The sequence below is a fragment of the Peromyscus leucopus genome, chromosome X (genome assembly GCF_004664715.2).
Source record: "Peromyscus leucopus breed LL Stock chromosome X, UCI_PerLeu_2.1, whole genome shotgun sequence".
NCBI lineage: Eukaryota > Metazoa > Chordata > Mammalia > Rodentia > Cricetidae > Peromyscus > Peromyscus leucopus.
Window position 1 is genome coordinate 124,404,710 of NC_051083.1, and position 17,832 is coordinate 124,422,541.

The 17,832-nt window shown below is 37.2% G+C and overlaps 1 protein-coding gene across 1 annotated transcript; it reads left to right on the forward strand.

Moving 5' to 3' along the window:
- The first annotated feature begins 1,747 nt into the window (after positions 1-1,747).
- On the forward strand, positions 1,748-2,869 carry LOC114704023 (melanoma-associated antigen 10-like). Its single transcript, XM_028885089.1, has one exon. The coding sequence runs from the start codon at positions 1,748-1,750 to the stop codon at positions 2,867-2,869; it is 1,122 nt and encodes a 373-aa protein (XP_028740922.1).
- Positions 2,870-17,832: the final 14,963 nt, after the last annotated feature.

Genomic DNA, 17,832 nt, shown 5'->3' on the forward strand with positions numbered 1-17,832 from the left:
GAGGAACTCAAATCTGTGCTAACATCCCTCAGCACAAGCTGCCTCTCAATTACTCTTACAGAGCCATCAGGAACCGTGGTTACTGTATTGATGTCAGTCACGAGCTCTCAGATAGCAGAGCAGAAGATTCTATGGAAGTGTCAGGAGTCAAGATGTACAAATGTTGACTAGCCCTCAAGGTCACAAACCAACTACAGTAGAAGGGACCCTAATGCACACCATTCCACATACCCCACTGAGGGTCAGCAACTTGTGTACTTCTCTAGAAAGAAAGCTGAGAAGTGAAGCTCTGGGATATATCCTAACAAGAAGATCTGTAAGTTGGCTTTTCTTTTCAGAGCCACAAGGGTTGAGAATTTTAGCTGAGTCCATTTACTATTTTTGTGGTGGTATTGTGTTCCCCAATATATTGTGCACACTAATAAACTTATCTGGGGTCAGAGAACAGAACAGCCACTAGACAGACATAGAGGCCAGAAAATGGTGGCACATACACACCTTTAATCCTATCACCTGGGAGGCAGAGATCCTTCTGGATCTCTTTGAGTTCAAGGCCACACTGGAAACTGCCAGGCATGGTGACACACACCTTTAATCTCAGGAAATGATGGGAAGAAGAAGAAGGGTATATAAAGTGTGAGGACCAGGAACTAGTTTTGTTAAGCTTTTAAGCTTTTAGCAGTAGTTCAACTGAGATCCATTTGGATGAGGACACAGAGGCTTCCTGTTTCAGGAAACAAGATCAGCTGAGGTGTGTCTTATTCTGTTTCTCTGATATTTCAGTGTTTACCCCAATACCTGGCCCCCACGTTTGTTTTTATTAATAAGTACTTTTAAGATTCGTGTTACCTCTGGCGCCCAACTCAGTTGGTAGAGCATGAGACTCAATCTCAGGGTCATGGGTTCGAACCCCACGTTGGGCACCAAATGTAGATGAATTTTTATATGGTCTTCTTAAATAAAAAACATGGAGCCAAATATAGGGGTGAAAGCTTTAGAGATCAGGGAAATAGGAATAACCACCAGCTAACTTTACCTCACCATGCTGCAGCTTCCAAGTGTGTTACTTCCTGTCTACCTAAGCCTTTATTGCCTTGCTGTTCTGCCCTCTCCTTGGCTTTTAGCTCAGCTACCTCACTTCCTTGTCACTGCCTGTCTGTACAGACTTCCAGATCTCCATGGTTTGTACTGGGATTAATGGCTTGTGTCACCACTCTTGGGTCTGCTCCCTAGTATGGCCTTGAACACACAGAGATACTGCCTGCCAAGTGATTGGATTAAGGGTGTGTGCTACCACTGCCTGACTTGTGTGTTTACTTATAATGGCTTGCTATTTCCTCTGATCTCCAGGAAAACTTCATTTATAAACATACAAATAAAATATCACCACATTTCAGCACAAATAAAATATCACCACACTATTTCTTTTCCTTTCAGGCCTGTGGCAGCTCATCACTCACACAACAATTCATACTTCTTCCCACTGGCTCCTGTAAGAATCAGCATGAGTCACTATCAAAAGTATATATGTCTCCGTCTGGAGGGTGACTTCGAGGATCCAAATGAAATGGAGGACTTCACATTTGTATTAGTTCCCATACCTGAAAAAGAGGAAGAGAGGGAGGAGGAGGATGCAGAGGAAGAGGAAGAAGAGGAAGGAGAAGAAGAGATAGAAGAGGAAGAAAATGAAGAGGCAGGAGAAGAAGATAATGAGGAAGAGAGAGAGAATGAAAGGGAGGAGGAAGAAATGGAAGAGTGGGAAGAGTATGAAGAAGAAGATGGAGAAGAAGAGGAGGAGGAAGAGGAAAGTAAAGAGGAAACAAGAGAATATTATTACACACCTTCCATACCTTTTTCCTTTTTAAATGTCTCTTTGCCTACTTTGAGTCCTACCTTCTCCACCCCATTCTCCAGCTCTCTTCTGTTTCAGGACACTGAAGAAGAGAGGTGTGTTTTAGGAATAGTGACTCCTCAGAAAGCTCAGAGCTCCTTTGAAGCCACATTTCAAAGAAATTTAGGTGAAGAAATCAACTACATGGAGGAAGAGGAGAGTCTAGGCATTATTCAGTCTTCAAAAGATTCTCAATCTTTGTTGAATAGCCAACTAAAGGAAAAGATGACTGATTTGGTCTATGCTATGATCTTCAAGTATCAAGTGAAAGAATCTATCACAAAAGTAGAAATGTTAGAGATTGTCAGCAAAGAATACAAGAAACAATTCCACATGATCTTTATGGATGCTTCTAAGTGCCTGTACATGCTTTTTGGCATTGACATAAAGGAAGACTATGCCATAAGAAACTCCTATACCCTTGTCAATTCACTGAACCTTACCTATGAAGAAAAGCTGAGTAGAGAGCAAAGAATGCCTAGAAATGGCTTCCTGATAGTTATTCTGGGCTTGATATTCATAGAAGGGAATTGTGCTTCTGAAGAAAGTGTCTGGGAATTCCTGAATACAATGGGAGTATATGATGGGGAGGAACACCCCATCTATGGAGAGCCCAGGGCATTTCTGACCAGAGATTTGGTGCAACAAAATTATTTGACATACCAGCAGGTACCTAATAGTTATCCTCCATGCTTTGAGTTCTTGTGGGGTCCAAGAGCCCATGCTGAAACAACCAAGATGAAAGTTCTGGAATTTTTGGCAAGGGTCAATGAACGCGACCCACTTTCTTTTTTATTTTTGTATGAAGAGGCTTTAAGAGATGAGGAAGAGAGGGCCTGTGCCAGAAGTATCTGTCCAAATAGAAGTCCAGTCACATTAACTGCAGAGCATGCATTTCCAGCTTATACACAGAGTAATAGATTTGTTTTTGGATGCATTCACTCTGAGTTTGAAAAGAGCAGTCAAAATTCTAAGTAATGGAAGGTGAAAGTTAGCTTGAGTAGAAAATAGTGGAGCACAATATTGCTATATATGCTATTTGGGGGGGGGTTGTTATTTTTCATTTGGGATAGACTACCAAATCTTATTTCTTGTAGTAAAAGATTTACTAGCTTTGCAATCTAAGTTCTGAATGACCTTGATCATATATTTCTTGCTGTTTATTATGTTTTTTAAAAATACAGAGAAAAAACTATGCGGTGTTTTATTTTTAGACTGATATTCTGTTCTATTCTGTAAAATTGAATGCTGTGCTTCTTTATTTGTATAGCTTATAAAACACAAAAACAGGAAAATCTTAGCAAAGTTTCTGCTCACTGACTCATTCATTTACCAAATATTAGTTGAATATTTTATCTTTGGAAGATGCTACTTTATTGACACAGGACACATGGATAAGTTAGACACACCCCTGCTCAGAGAATTATAGAATCTAGGGAGAGCTACTGTATCAAGAACAGGGTGAAATGTCTTATAAGTCATATGAAAACAAGGAAAACATGAGTAAATGAAAACAAGAAAAAAGAGCTACCCATCAGGAGTGAAAGCCTAGAGTCAGTGCAATTTGATTGGGGACTTGGGAAACTCTAACTCCTTTTGGATCACTTTTATACTAAGTCATGGAAAGTTTCAGGGAACATACGCACAATGAGTCTTGTAGGAGAAAGAAAACCCTTGAATGAAAATTGCTCTGAGCAGTTCTCTTGGAATTCGGGACAAACTAAAGAGGGTTCTACACCTGGTCTCTGTGTGTATGGTGCTTTGCTGTTCTGTTCTTACCCAGCTAGACTCAATGCATGCAGTAATAGACTCAGTGCATGCAGTAATTTTGTACTCACAAGAGCTGAAAGAGTTTTCTGAAGAGTAATGTGGGAATTTCTTGGGTTGCGACCCAGAAACTATCACCTTGCCATTCCTTCTTCTGGTCTGGAATAGACAGAACCCATTCCATTATTATTGCACATTGATTGCTATTTATCTAAATCTAATCCAGGTCAAGGATTTGGTGGTAGTAGAGTTAATTTAAAAGTACACACAGAAAATGAGCCCCTAGAAGGGAGGACAAAGTTGGTATTTGACTGAGTTCTAAGAACACTGAGTTATTTTCCCCTAGAAATTAAACTTCAACTCCAAAATAATATATCAACTAAGAGTGACAATATCATGACTTGTATTGGAATGCTGAATCTTTGGTTGTTTTGATATTCTTTACCATGTTGAACTGCCTCTTTTCTCAAATTTTGATATAGACAGCAATATCAAAACCCATGGGAGAGGATGACAGGGTTCAGCGTCTAATGATTATTCACCCCACTATTCACTAAACTATCAATATCTTTGGGCAGTGTACCAGGTGTTTTATTCGCAGTCAATGAATTTTCACTGTGATGCCACATCTCTCAAACCTGATTATCAGCAGAGCAATTTCAAGTTCCTAGTGCTTGAAAATTACCTCCAAGGTCATGTAGCTGGTACATGCCAGTACTCAACAAGAATTTATCTAGAGTACATATTGGTCCAGCTCTGCTTAGCTTGAGGCACCTTCAGTTTCTTAGTTCATTTCCTACTATTCCAAAATGTCTTAGTTTGTAAAAAAAAAAAGAACACCGTGTCCACATACTGGAAACAGAAGGAATTAGAGATGAAAATAAAACACAATGTGAGATTTGTCTTCATTGTATGAGGATTGTCGTGCTCCATCTCTTAGGAAATTTCATTGCTCACTTTCCCTAGATACTGGAAGTTCATTACTATTACCTCTTCTCTCTGAATCAAAGCAACCTTCCATTGCTGTTTTCCATTGTTTACTCCTTCCCAAAGCAGGAATCTAATGTTGTGACCTAATCAGTACTGCAAGCTATGTCTCTCTTCTAGTGACATTATTTGCTACAGCATTCTTTGTTCTTCCCTTGACCTAGAGCGTTCCAATTCCTTGTAAAATTTCCCAAACTATGCTGTCTTCAGTTTTGTATTACCTTTGCTTTGGTTTGACGATTGTTTTTCCTTCAAAAATTCACAGGGAAGCTTAATGAAAAGTGAGTTTGTTATGAAGGGCCTTCTCTTATAGCTAGATTAGCACTTTTATAAAAGCCCTGGCACTCAAGGGAAATTTTTGTCCTTTTGTGCTTTCTGGAATGGAAGCAAACACCATTTATCCTCCCTAGAGAATGATTTTACAGCTTTGGGGCTTAGAAGCAGAGAGCAGCTCAAACATGACACCAATCCTGCCAATTTCATAGTCTTGCACTACTCTAACTCTAAAATATCATATTTTCTTAAGGAAAAGATCAATAACCCCTTCTATAGAGGGCAGGATTAAGGCCATGATCCCCAGAATAATGAGACTCCTGTGGACATGACTTAAGATACTAAAACACTGATAAAATATTTTCACCCTACTGGAAGAATTAAGGATTTGGTAAGGTTTTTAAGAGCTAGGGGGAATGTTCAATCAGGACATTATCTCCTAGTGTGTAGAACCAAAGGAAAGTAAGTTTACAGAAATGATGAAAAGACTAAATGAGAATGCAACTGAGAGAGCTGAATGGCAGCTGCTCCTCAACCCTGAACACCAAATTCAATATAGGGTATGAAAGGATTCAAACGTAAATTAAAAAAGTAGAGAATACAGGGAAGGATAGTGCTAGGAAAGCAGACCTTTGTAAACAGGCTCTGGGAATACTGAGTCATCACAGTCAGACATTCAGTGTGGTCTAATCAGGTCTACTAATGGATTGGAGCAGTAAGCCACTCCTGTGTTCATTCACAAGGACACAACAATGTCTCCTGCATCCGTTTGGTTGATCCATTTCTTTTGACCACTCTAGTGGTTCAGTGTACCTTGCCCTGTGTTCCAGGTCTGAAACATCCTTGATGCCTACTGAAGGGTGTTTGTTTTCCTTCTTTGGTGGAATTCCTCCATAGACTGGAATTATGTTAGTGTCCAGGGTGAATATCAGATGACTTCAGTTGAGGCAGGCAGACAGGGAGCAGTGAAGACAGTATGAAGAAGCCAAATAGTGTTAAACAGAAGTGGGGATTTCTTGGGGGCGTGGTATTAAAATGACATTGCAAATAAAGGAAGTGATGGTCATTTCTAAAACAAATAAATAGATTCATATGGGTATACACAACTCAGATGCTTCTTTTGGATTTTAAGGTATCAACACATGAAGGAGTGGATAACATAATGCTGTAATGGTGGGCTTCCATTTACACTAGATTCTATTTGGGGTACGGGTTAGTACCAGTACACAAATTTTTACAGGATGATGAAGATGTCATACTTCTCTGTGAAATTAATGGAGACTGATGGATTCAAAATTGAAGCATGGTATATTGTGGTTGAGAACACTACTTCCTTGAAGATGGTGTTTGTACCTAAAGACAAGATGTCCATTTTAATGTTAGCCATGATATTTTCCCATGGGAATTTTGAAGTTACATGAATAATTATATACATTAGTGTTCTTCCATGTAGATAGATAGGACAGGCAAAGGACATGTTCTACATTTCAAATCCTTAAATATGACTATCCACTGTTTTGATTGATTCATACTTTTACTTCCTTGTTTCTCCATCAAACATTTACTGAAGAATAGTAAATAGGCAAAGGAGAACTAAATCACAAGGCACAATTTTGGGTACTATGTGAGAGAACAGAGGGGGAGAAAGGATCCTGGAAACTTCAGGAAAGTTTTATAAAGTAATAGAGGAGTGCACACACATTCTGAGTTCTGAAGGTTGCTGTGAGACAGAATATTGTCCTAGTTCACTTTATATTACTGTCATATAAGCCATGACCAAAAGCAACTCGAGGATGAAAGGGTTTACTTTGCTTACACTTCCGTGTCTTAGTCCATTGTTTAGGGAAGTCAGGTCAAGAACTCAAGGCAGGAACCTGGAAGCAGGAATTGCAGCACAGGCCAAGAAGGAACAATGCTTACTGACTTGCTTCTATGGCTTTTCTCTATTTGCATTGTTATGTACCCAAGACCACCTACCAATGAGTAGTACAGCACTCAGTAGCCTAGGATTGCCACATCAATTATTTATTAAGAAAATGCCCCATAGACTTACGTCAGGCTGATCTCATGGGAGTATTTTCTCAGTTGTGGTTCTGTCTTTCCAAATGGCCCTAGTTTGGGGCAAGTTAAAAAAAAACACAAAAAACTAACCAGTATAATTACATTCCTCTGAGCTGAGATTGGGGATCAGTAGGAGAGGTTTTGTTGTGATTTGAATATAGTTTTGCCTTTACAATGTAAATTACTTCTGAAATTTATATAGTATAGAAAAATGTCATTTTAATTAATTTCTTCATTCCTTTTCCAGATACAGAGACAAATATCCAAAACCTGGGCATTTGATTTAGCATATGTTTCTACAAAATGTATCCACCTTCAAACCATTTCAAAAAATATTTTTAGGAATTCATGAATGTGATACATGATTTAATGTGGAAAAATTTGTAACAAATTTATCAATCCTGTCTTTGGCATACATAGCCTTTTGTAATACAAATTTTTTCTAGTGCATTTTCTTTCTCTCGAGTTTTGGTAACTTTCTTTCATCTGTAGAGTACTATATGGACTGTTTCTACTCTGAGAGCAGCCCCTGCTTGCCTTTTACAACTTAAGTCCTGAATATTAGACTCTGATCCTCTCTCTTCTGCTATGGTCACAAACACTTCTTTGAATATATCAAGCGCTTTTAATATGCCAGACTCTCTTTTTCTTAGGGTTTTGTGCTTGCTGATCTCTGCTTCTAACCCTCCTCCTCCGGCCTACAATGCTCTTTGCTCCACTGTCCTTTAAGTCCCTCTTACAATGCAAACAACCCAGAAGAGCTCAACTCTGCCACTGTTTCCAGTTTTATGGTCTTCATTTTAATACTTTTCTAACTAGATAAATGTCTCATTCTTTTTTTAATATACAACTTAGAAGGGTAGTTAGGGGTCTCATCAGTCTTTGCTAAAGACATTGTTTTTAAATATGCACATTTCAAAAAATAAATAATTGGTTAATGAAGGCATGCACATTGTTACTATCATGAGAGCACTATTAATGTGAATTGATTAATTCTAACAAGTGTATTAATTATATATGCTGAGTGATAGTTACATTTTGTTCAATTAGCTCTTTTAGCCTTGGAGGTAAAATAGTAGCCTGGGTGGTTCATTAGAAGTGAAAACAGTAAAAATGGCAATAAAATACTATTGTTGAAAATTGCCCAGTTTTGTTCAGCAGAAACAGGCTCAGTACTATCTCAGGTTGAAAAACCTTAGTTTATACTATTTCAGAGACCAATTGTTTGCTGTGGTGCAAATAGAATTATAAATGAAAGTCATGGGAAAGCAGATTTTGTTTCACTTCTAATAGAAATGAAACTACTATTTTCTATGGGTGGCCTCATCATATGGTGACAGTGTCTAAAATCTCATTTATTCCTAATAATCTGTTTTATATTTTACAAATGTTTATTAAAAATAATTTAAAATATACTTTATGTATTTTCATTATCTATGGTCATATTCAACTGTCATTTTTTCAGTCTTATCACACTTCCTTGTATTGTTAGTTGGTTTCTAATTTCCCCAATTCAGTTATTACTTGTCCAGTAACTTACATTATCATACGTGTTGTTTGTGAAGATCATTTTGAAATACAAATCCACATAAGTGTGCCACTCAAGCTCCTTAAAAACATGTATTGTTTTACATTTCAATTCATTCTCATGTTTTCCTTGTTAGTTTTTTGTCAGCCTGCCACAAACTAGGGTCATCTGAGAAGAGGAAACTTCAACTGAACAAATATACCTCCATGAGATTGGCCTGTAGGCAAGCCCATTGGATATTTTCTTGAATAATGACTGATGTAGAAGGGCCCAACCTACTGTGGGTAGTGCCACCCATGGGTAGGTGGTTCTAGATTAAGAAGCAGGCTGAACAAACCATGGAGAATAAACCAGTAAGCATTCTTCCTTCATGATTTCTGCTACACTTCCTGTTTTATGTTTCTGCCACGATTTCCCTTCATGATAGACTGTGATCAGTATATGTAAACAGAAGAAAACTCCTTCAACATGTCAGTGCTGGAAACTGAACCTTAGTTCTTTGTATAAGCCACAAGTTCTCTTAACTATTGATTCAACTCTGTCCCACCTTACATTTTTTATAGCTGTGCATATCATGCAGGCCGAGGCCACCAGCATAGTTCTTTTTGCTCTAAATTGATTTGGCCTTCCATATGAATTCTGAGATTGTTTCTTTTTTTCTAGCTCTGTGAAGAAAGTTACTAGAGTTTTGATGAAGATTGCATTGCATCTATAGATCACATCTGGTAGGACATCATCTTCACAATACCAATTCTTCCAATCCATGTACATGTAAGGCCTTTTCATACGTTAGTATCTTCTTCAATTCATTTCTTCAGCATTTTAATACTTTCATTGTAGAGCTCTTTTGCTTCCTTGTTTAAATTTATTCTAATATATTTTGGAAATAATTTTTAATGTGGTGGTTTCCCTAATTTCTTTCCAGGTGTGTTCGTTATTGACATATAGAATGGCTACTAATTTTCACATAATTTTGTATCCTTCCTCTTTTAAAAACGCTTATCAATTCTTTTTTATTTATTTTATTTTATATACCAACCACATTTTCCCCTCCCCCATATCCTCCTGTTCTTCCCCCCTACCTCCCTTCTACCTACACCCCCCCATCCACTCATCCTCCCTCTCCATTCAGATGGGGTAAGGTCTCCCTTGGGAATCCACAAAGCATGGCATATCAAGTTGCCTCAGGACCAAGCTCCTCCCCCTTCATCAAGGCTGAACAAGGCATCCCACCATAGGGGACAGGTTCCAAAGAGCCAGCTCATGTATCAGGGATAGGTCCTGGTCCCACTGCTAGGGGCCCCACAAAAGACCAAGCTACACAACTGTCACCCAGATGCAGAGGGCCTAAGTCAGTCCCATGCCGGCTCTATAGCTGTCCATTCAGAGTCCATGATCTCCCACAAGCTCAGGTCAGCTGTCTCTGTGGGTTTTCCTGTCATGATCTTGATGCCCTCTTGCTCATATATTCTCTCTATCCTCTCTTCAACTGTACTCCTGGAGCTTGCTCAGTGCTTGGCTATGGATCTCTGTATCTGCTTCCATCAATTACTGGATGTAGGCTCTATGATGACAATTAGGGTGTTCACCAATCTGATTACAATAGCCGCCCAGTTCAGGTACCCCTTCTACTATTGCTAGGGGTCTTAGCTGGAGTCATTTTTGTGGTTTCCTGGGAGTTTCGCTGGCACCAGGTTTATCTCCAACCCCTTAATGGTCCCCTCTCTCAAGATATCTCCCACTCTGTCCCACCCCCAACACGACGATCCTAATCCCTCATGTTTCCATTCCCCCATTCCCTCCCCCCAATCTGCCTCCAGTTTACCCAAGACATCTAATTTACTTCCTCTTCCCAGGGAGATCCACGTGTCCCTCTTAGTTTCCCAGCTTCTCTAGAGCGGAGGATTGTAGTCTGGTTATCTTTTATTAATTCTAAGTGCTTTCTTGTTTTAAAGAAAGTTTAGAAGAGAAGATGCATTGAGAAAAGTATACTGGCTAGAGATTTTGGAACTTTAAAAAGAATATGAGTGATTTCCCTGGTTTGTTTTTTGTTTTTGGTTTTTTTGTTGGTTAGTTTTTCTTACACACACACACACACACACACACACACACACACACACACACACACACAGAGAGAGAGAGAGAGAGAGAGAGTTTTGTTTTTCTTTTTTGAGACAGTGTTTCTTTGTGTAGCCTTGGCTATTCTAGAACTCTCTCTGTAGACCAGGCTCACTTTGAACTCACAGAGATCTGCCTATTTTTGCCTCCAGAGTGCTGTGATTAAAGGTGTGCACCACCACTGCGTAGCTTATTATTTTTGTGTTTTTAATTGCTTTTGGGAAAAGGAGATAAGACCAACACAGAACTATCATATAAGAAGATAGATAAAAGAATTCATTAGTCTAGCAGTAGAAATAAAACCTTTTGCATCACTTGTCCTACACTAACCAAATTCAAACAGGCCATGTGGAAGGACCCTCTCCTCTCACTTCTTGGTTTTGTCAAAAAGTATTGGAACGTGTATACATGTAACATTATACAGACTGAGCAGCTTATATTTAGGAATATATTTGTATGCACATGATCACATACATAATAATTAATATTAAAGAGGCCATGAATTTGAAAGAGAGCAAAGAAGGATATATGGGAGGGTTTAGAGGGTGGAGCGGGAAGGGAGAAATGATGTAATTATATCTTTAAAATAAAAGGAAAAATGAGAAAGAGAATTATAAATTTGATCTCCCATTCTGTGCCTGGCTGAACCTGGTGGGGATCATATTTCTATGTTAAGGTGGGAAGTGAACCTTCCATCCCATGCCTGGAGACAATTTTGCCACATGACATTGTAGGGAGACTGACAAGAGTTACACTTTATCCACCAACTGGCTGATTTAGGAAGGGCCGTGACTCTACTCTTCTGTCAAAGTACATACTCCTTGTGAGATGATGCTTTTCTACTTTAGTGATGACACTGAACTTGATTTTTCAAAGCTGGCATAGCTAGTTAGCACTCTTCTGTGTGGATTTTGCTATGCCTAAGATAATTTGGGGACTAAAGATAAAATCAGTTGACATGCTATCCTGTTAGTCTTATCAAAGTCTTGTTGCAGAATATTAATAATGAGGATACAGTAGAAAATAAATACTTCTCTATTTTATCTGTTTTTGAAAATTAGAAAGAAAAGAATTAATTTTTCTTTTTATCTAAACTTATTTTCCATATGATATATTTTGTTCATATTTTTTCCTCCCTCAAATCCTTCCCAGCCCTCCTCACCTTCCTACTCACTGAAATTCATGTTCTCTCTCTGTTTGTCTCTACCTGCCTGTCTGTTTCTCTCTCTCTCTCTCTCTCTCTCTCTCTCTCTCTCTCTCTCTCTCTCTGTGTGTGTGTGTGTGTGTGTGTGTATGTGTGTGTTTGTCTCTGTCTCTCTCTCTCAGACCAAAATAAATAAATAAATAAAAATTAAAAAAGGAAAAAACAAAATAAGACAAAACTAAACTACCCTCCAAAAATTGTAGTCCATCTTGCTTTGACAAATTTCTACTGGGCATGGGACATACCCTGGGGTTTGATTGATGCACAATGAAACTTCCTTCTCAAAAATGGATTTTCCCTTTCCTAGTAGGTTGGGATTTTGTGTTTACCTGCCACTCTCCATGTAAGGCTTATGTTTACTTTGAACCTGTGCTGGTTGTGTGCATGCTGTCACAGTCTCAGCGAGTTCATACGTGTACCAGTTCTGTTATATCTACAGCACAGCATTTCCTTAGAACCAAACACCTACCTCTGGCTCTTACAATCTTTCCAAATCCTCTTCTTCATATATTCCTGAGCCTTGATGTGAGGAGGTTGATAAAGATATTCCATTTAGGACTCTGTGCTTCAAATTCTCCCACTTATATATTGTACAGTTGTGAGTTTCTTTGAATTATGATCTGATGCAAGAAACAGCTTCTCTGTTAGGTGTTGAGTGATGCACTGATCTATGGGTATAGCATTATCTAATTAAGAGTCATTTTATTGATATATTCCTTTAAGAGAACAATAGTATTAGGGTTTCCCTAGGTCTATGATGTATCTAGTCTCCACTTTTTGGCTACTCTAGCAGTGTCAGGTACTGGTTCCTTCCATGGAGTACACCTTAAGTTAAATTAAAAAAGTGGTTGGTTATTTACATAACATTTGTGCCACTATTGTACCAGAATACCATGCAAGCAGGTCACATTTGTAGGTTGCAGGATGTGTAGCTGGGTAATATTGATGATTACTTTTTTCTGCTCCAGTAGCATGAAGATTACCTTGTAGTGCTGGAGTAAGGGTGAAGGTTCTGGTTAGGAACTTGCTCTATTTATTCATATTCAATGACATGTCAGTGGTGTTTTCAGCAGCACAGCCTTACCATAAGGTGGTGAAGAATGATCAAGAGTTGTGGCAATAGGCTGTGATATTGGGGGCTGTGAGTTCTATGGAACTCCTTTGGCCATTGACACAACAAGATGCAAAAAACTGTTCCTGACACTGAAGGTTTTACTTGGTGGCATAAGATGTCCAGTTAGGGTATTTTCTGCCACATTGTATGGTGACATCCTTTAGTTTCCTTTTGTAGGTGTATGTATTTTAGGAAACTTCTACAGTGGTAGGATTCCATATGGTTTTCCCCAAGGCCTTTAGTGTTAGTTGGCTTTCCCCACATTGTTCCTCTACCCTGCCCTCCAGAGTCACTCCTCATCTAATTCTCTTATTCTGGTTACCTCTTTACCTCTTATAACACTATATCCTATTTCCTCCTCCTTGGAAGACACCCTCCCTAGTCTCTTACTAAAGTTACCAGAACCTTTGCTTCTTTGGAATGAAACACACACATTGAAGGCTTAAATATTAGCTTCCATATAAGAGAAACCACAAAAAAGACAGAACAAGAACAATAAAATTATAGACCAATATCTTTTATGAATACAGGTGCACAAATTTTCAATAAAATTCTTGAAAACTGAATTCAAGAACACATCAAAAAATATACAATGTGAATAAATTGAGTATATCCAAGGGGTGATTTTCCTCATATGTAAATCAATAAATGTAAGCTCCTACACAAACAGACTGATAGATCAAAAATACTTTGTCATTCCATGAGATGCAGAAAAGGTCTTTGAAAAAATATAACATCCCTTCATGATAAATATCCTGAGAGGGGCTAGAGAAATGACTTTGTGGTTAAGAGCACTGGCTGAGCTTCCAGAGAATCTAGACTGAATTCTCGGCACCTACATGGCAGGTGTAGTTACACCTGTCTATAACTACAGTTCTAGGATAGACATACATGCAGGCAAAACACCAATGAACATAAAAAATAAATTATATATTTAAAAACTTAAAAAATAACAGAACAAAAAATATGCTGGAGAATTTATGAATACAAGAGATATACCTCAATATAATAACAGCAGTTTACAGCAAGCCAACAAACACCATCAACATAAATGGAGAGAAACTCAAAGGATTTCCACTAAAATCAGGAACAAGGCAAGTATCTCCACTATTTCCATACCTACGCACTACAGCACTTGAAGTATTATCTATAGAAATAAGACAATTGAAGGGGATCAAGGGGATAACAATAGGAAAGGGAGAAGTCAAAATATCTTTATTCACAAATGATATTATTATATGTATAATCTCTCTCACACACATATATACATACATATATACAAATATATGCATATGCATATACATATACATATATATATATATGTATATATTTCCTAAAGGCTCTACTAGAAATCTTTGACAGTTGATAAACACTTCCAGCAAAGCATAAAGCATCAGGGTACAAAACTAACACCCCCAAATCAGTAGCCTTCCTATATATAAACAACAAATAGACTGAAGAAGAAATCATGCAATAAATATTGCCTTCACATTAGGTATTATAAAACAGTACTTTTCACAACAGCCTTAAAAATGTTTTGAGAAAACTCTAACCAAGCAAGTAAAAGAATTGTGCAATAACAACTCTAAGTCATTGAAGAAAGAAATTGAAGAAGATAGTAGAAGATGGAAAGATCGTCCATGCTCATGAATCAGTAGGATTGATATTGTGAAAATAGCTATCCTAACAAAAGCAATTTACACATGTGGTGCAATCCTCATCTACATTGCAACACAATCTTCAAAGAAATTGAAAACACAATCTTCAATTTCATATGGAAATACAAAAAAGTCAAGATTGCTAAAAATAATTCTGAATAATATGAAAGAAACTTCTGAAATTATCCCCTTCCCAGATTTCATGTTGTATTAAGGAACTATGCTAACAAAAACAGCATGCCCTTGACATGAAAACAGACACGTTGTCTATCCCAAGTTATAAAAAGAAGTTTATTTGAAAGAATTAGAAAGAACAGGCCTCATGAAAAGAAATGGAGATACAAAAGAAACCTAGAAGTAAAAGAAATTCAAAGGGCTCTGTCACATTGTGTGGACCTTGTTTGGATCCCAATTCAAATAACTCAAGTAAACAAATATTGAAGGACAGATGGATGTGTGAATAGAAGCAGACTTCGGGGAGGAATTCTTTCTTAAAGATAACCTCCTGTCTCTGTAGCCCAAGCTGGCCTCAAACTTGTAACAGTCTCAGGCTGCTCCTCCAGGGGTGTACCTTCAAACCTGGCTGTTGTTCATTTGTAAGTGTGACTCTACTGATTATATATATATATATATATATATATATATATAATATATACATATATACACACACAATATACACATATATGTATATATGCATAAACACATACACACAAATATATGTATATATAATACATATACATAGATATACATATATTTAGGATTTTTCATTTTAAATAACTTATGTGTCAAATGTTACAGTGTCCTGAATATGCATCAAAGAAATAAAAGGGTGACGAGATTATATGGGAGTAATAATGAAATAAACTAACTGCAAGTTGTGGTCAAAACCAAACCAAACCAAAAAAGGCACACTGGACATTGGAAATGAATTGAAGATCCAGGCACAGACACCTTGTTTTTTTTTTTTTTCAAAGAAGCCAAAATGCACATGAGAGAAAAGCCAGAGTTTATAAATAATGCTGATCAAACCAGATATCTGCATGTAGTAGAATGCAAATAAAGCTTTATCATTCTTGACAAAGCTTAATTCCAAATTAATTAAGGGCCTAAATGTAAGATCAAATACTCTCAGTTTGACAGAAAAGGAAGTTGGGAATAGGCTTGAACTCATTTGCACAGGAAAGGTCTTTCTTAAGATGCTAACAGCATAGTCCAACAATTAATAAATAGAATCTTGTGGTGGTTTGAATGAGAATGGTCACCAAAGGCTCTTATATTTGAATACTTCATTCCAAGTTGGTGGAAGTTTGGAAGGATTAGGAGGTGTGGCTTTGTTGTAGTAGGTGTGTCACTGGGCATTGGCTTTGAGATTTCAAAATCCACACCATTCTCACCTAGCTGTCTCTGGCTTCTACTCATGGATAAAGGTGTAAGCTCTCAACTATTGTTCAAGCACTATGCTTACCTGTTTTCTGCCATGCTTCCTGCCATGATGGTCATGGACTTTGACCTCCTGGAATTGTAAACCCCAAATAAAATCTTTCTAATGTAAGTTGTCTTCGTGTCTCTTCATAGAAATAGGAAATTAACCAAGACTGACTTCAAGAAGCTAAATAGTTTCTTTACAGTCAAGGACACTATCACTTGAACAATGTAGCAGCCTACAAATGGTTAAAAACCATTACCGATTTTACACTTAATAAAGGATATATATATATATATATATATATATATATATATGTATGTATGTATATATATATAATTAATAGAGAACTAAAATCTTTAAAAACAAAAGAAAACAAAACAGAAACAAGAACAAGTGACCTAATCAAAAATGGAGCACAGAAGTAAACAGAGAATTCTTAAAAGATGGAACACAATAGGCAAGAAACACTTTTAAAATGTTTAACATCCTTAGCCATGAGGAAAATGCAGATTAAAACCACACTGAGATTTCATTTTACCCAGTCAAAATGGCCAAGATCAATAAAACAAATAGCCACAGATGTTGATAAGGATATAGGAAATGTATTCATTGCTGGTGGAAGTGCAAACTGGTATGGTCCACAAAGAAATCAGTATGGAGTCTCCTCAAATAGCTGAAGCTAGATCTACCAGATTCAGATTCAGCTACACCACTATTGGTCATATACTCACAGATGCTTCATTCTACTAAATGGACACTTGTTCATCCATGTTCATTGCTGCCCTAGTCATAATAGAAACAGCCTAGATATGTATCAACTGATGAATGGATAACAAAAATGTGGTACATTTATATAAAGGAATACTATTCAGTTGCCAAAAAATGAAATTATTAACTTTGTGGGTAAATGGATGGAGCTAGAAACAATCATCCCGAGTTAACTCAAATCCCAAAAGACAAATGTTTAATGCTTTCTCTTATAAGAAGAGGTTTCAAATGATAAAAATTCTATATACATTGTTATTTCAAGTCTGTGATGTACTGACACAGGAAAATATGGTTATAGTACAAAAATGAGTAGTTTCTGAGAGTTAAAAAGAAGGTAAGGATGAATAAAGGCAAGCCAAATGGGATTTAATAAATTATTCTGTATAATGTGGAAAGCTAATATATGGCATCCATCAGCTGTTAATATCTACAGAATCTGTAATACAAAGAGAATACTCTCACTACATTGAGAAGTCAAATTCAAAGAAAAGTTTTAACATTTTCTCTTTGGTTTAAACACAGGTACCAAATTTCCAGATAAAATAATCAAGGATACTGTGAGGAGAGGAATTGATATATGGAAACTATATTTTCTTCATAAATTTTCTGAAAAAAGTTTTCATTATATATCCAAGTTCATCTAGAGTACACTATGTAGCACAGGCTGGAATCAATATCATTATCCTTCTGTTTCAGTCTCCCAGGTTCTTAGATTATAGGCATATGTCATTTGGCCCACTGATGGGAACTCTATTTTCTGGTCAGTTTTTTAGATTAACATGACAATGCTATAAAGGGTAAACTATTAATTAAAAACATTAAAACTCCTTTAAAAATTTACATTACCATAGAAGACTCAATAAAAACAGTAAAAGATGCTCAAAATCACCTGGTAGTAGCTAAATGCAAGCAAGCAAGCAAACAAACAAACAAAAAACCCACGATTGAATTCTATGGCACACTAATTGGAAAGCATAAGACTAAAAAATATTTAATGTAATAGCACATGCATGATAAAAGTACTCTTTTTCATTGAT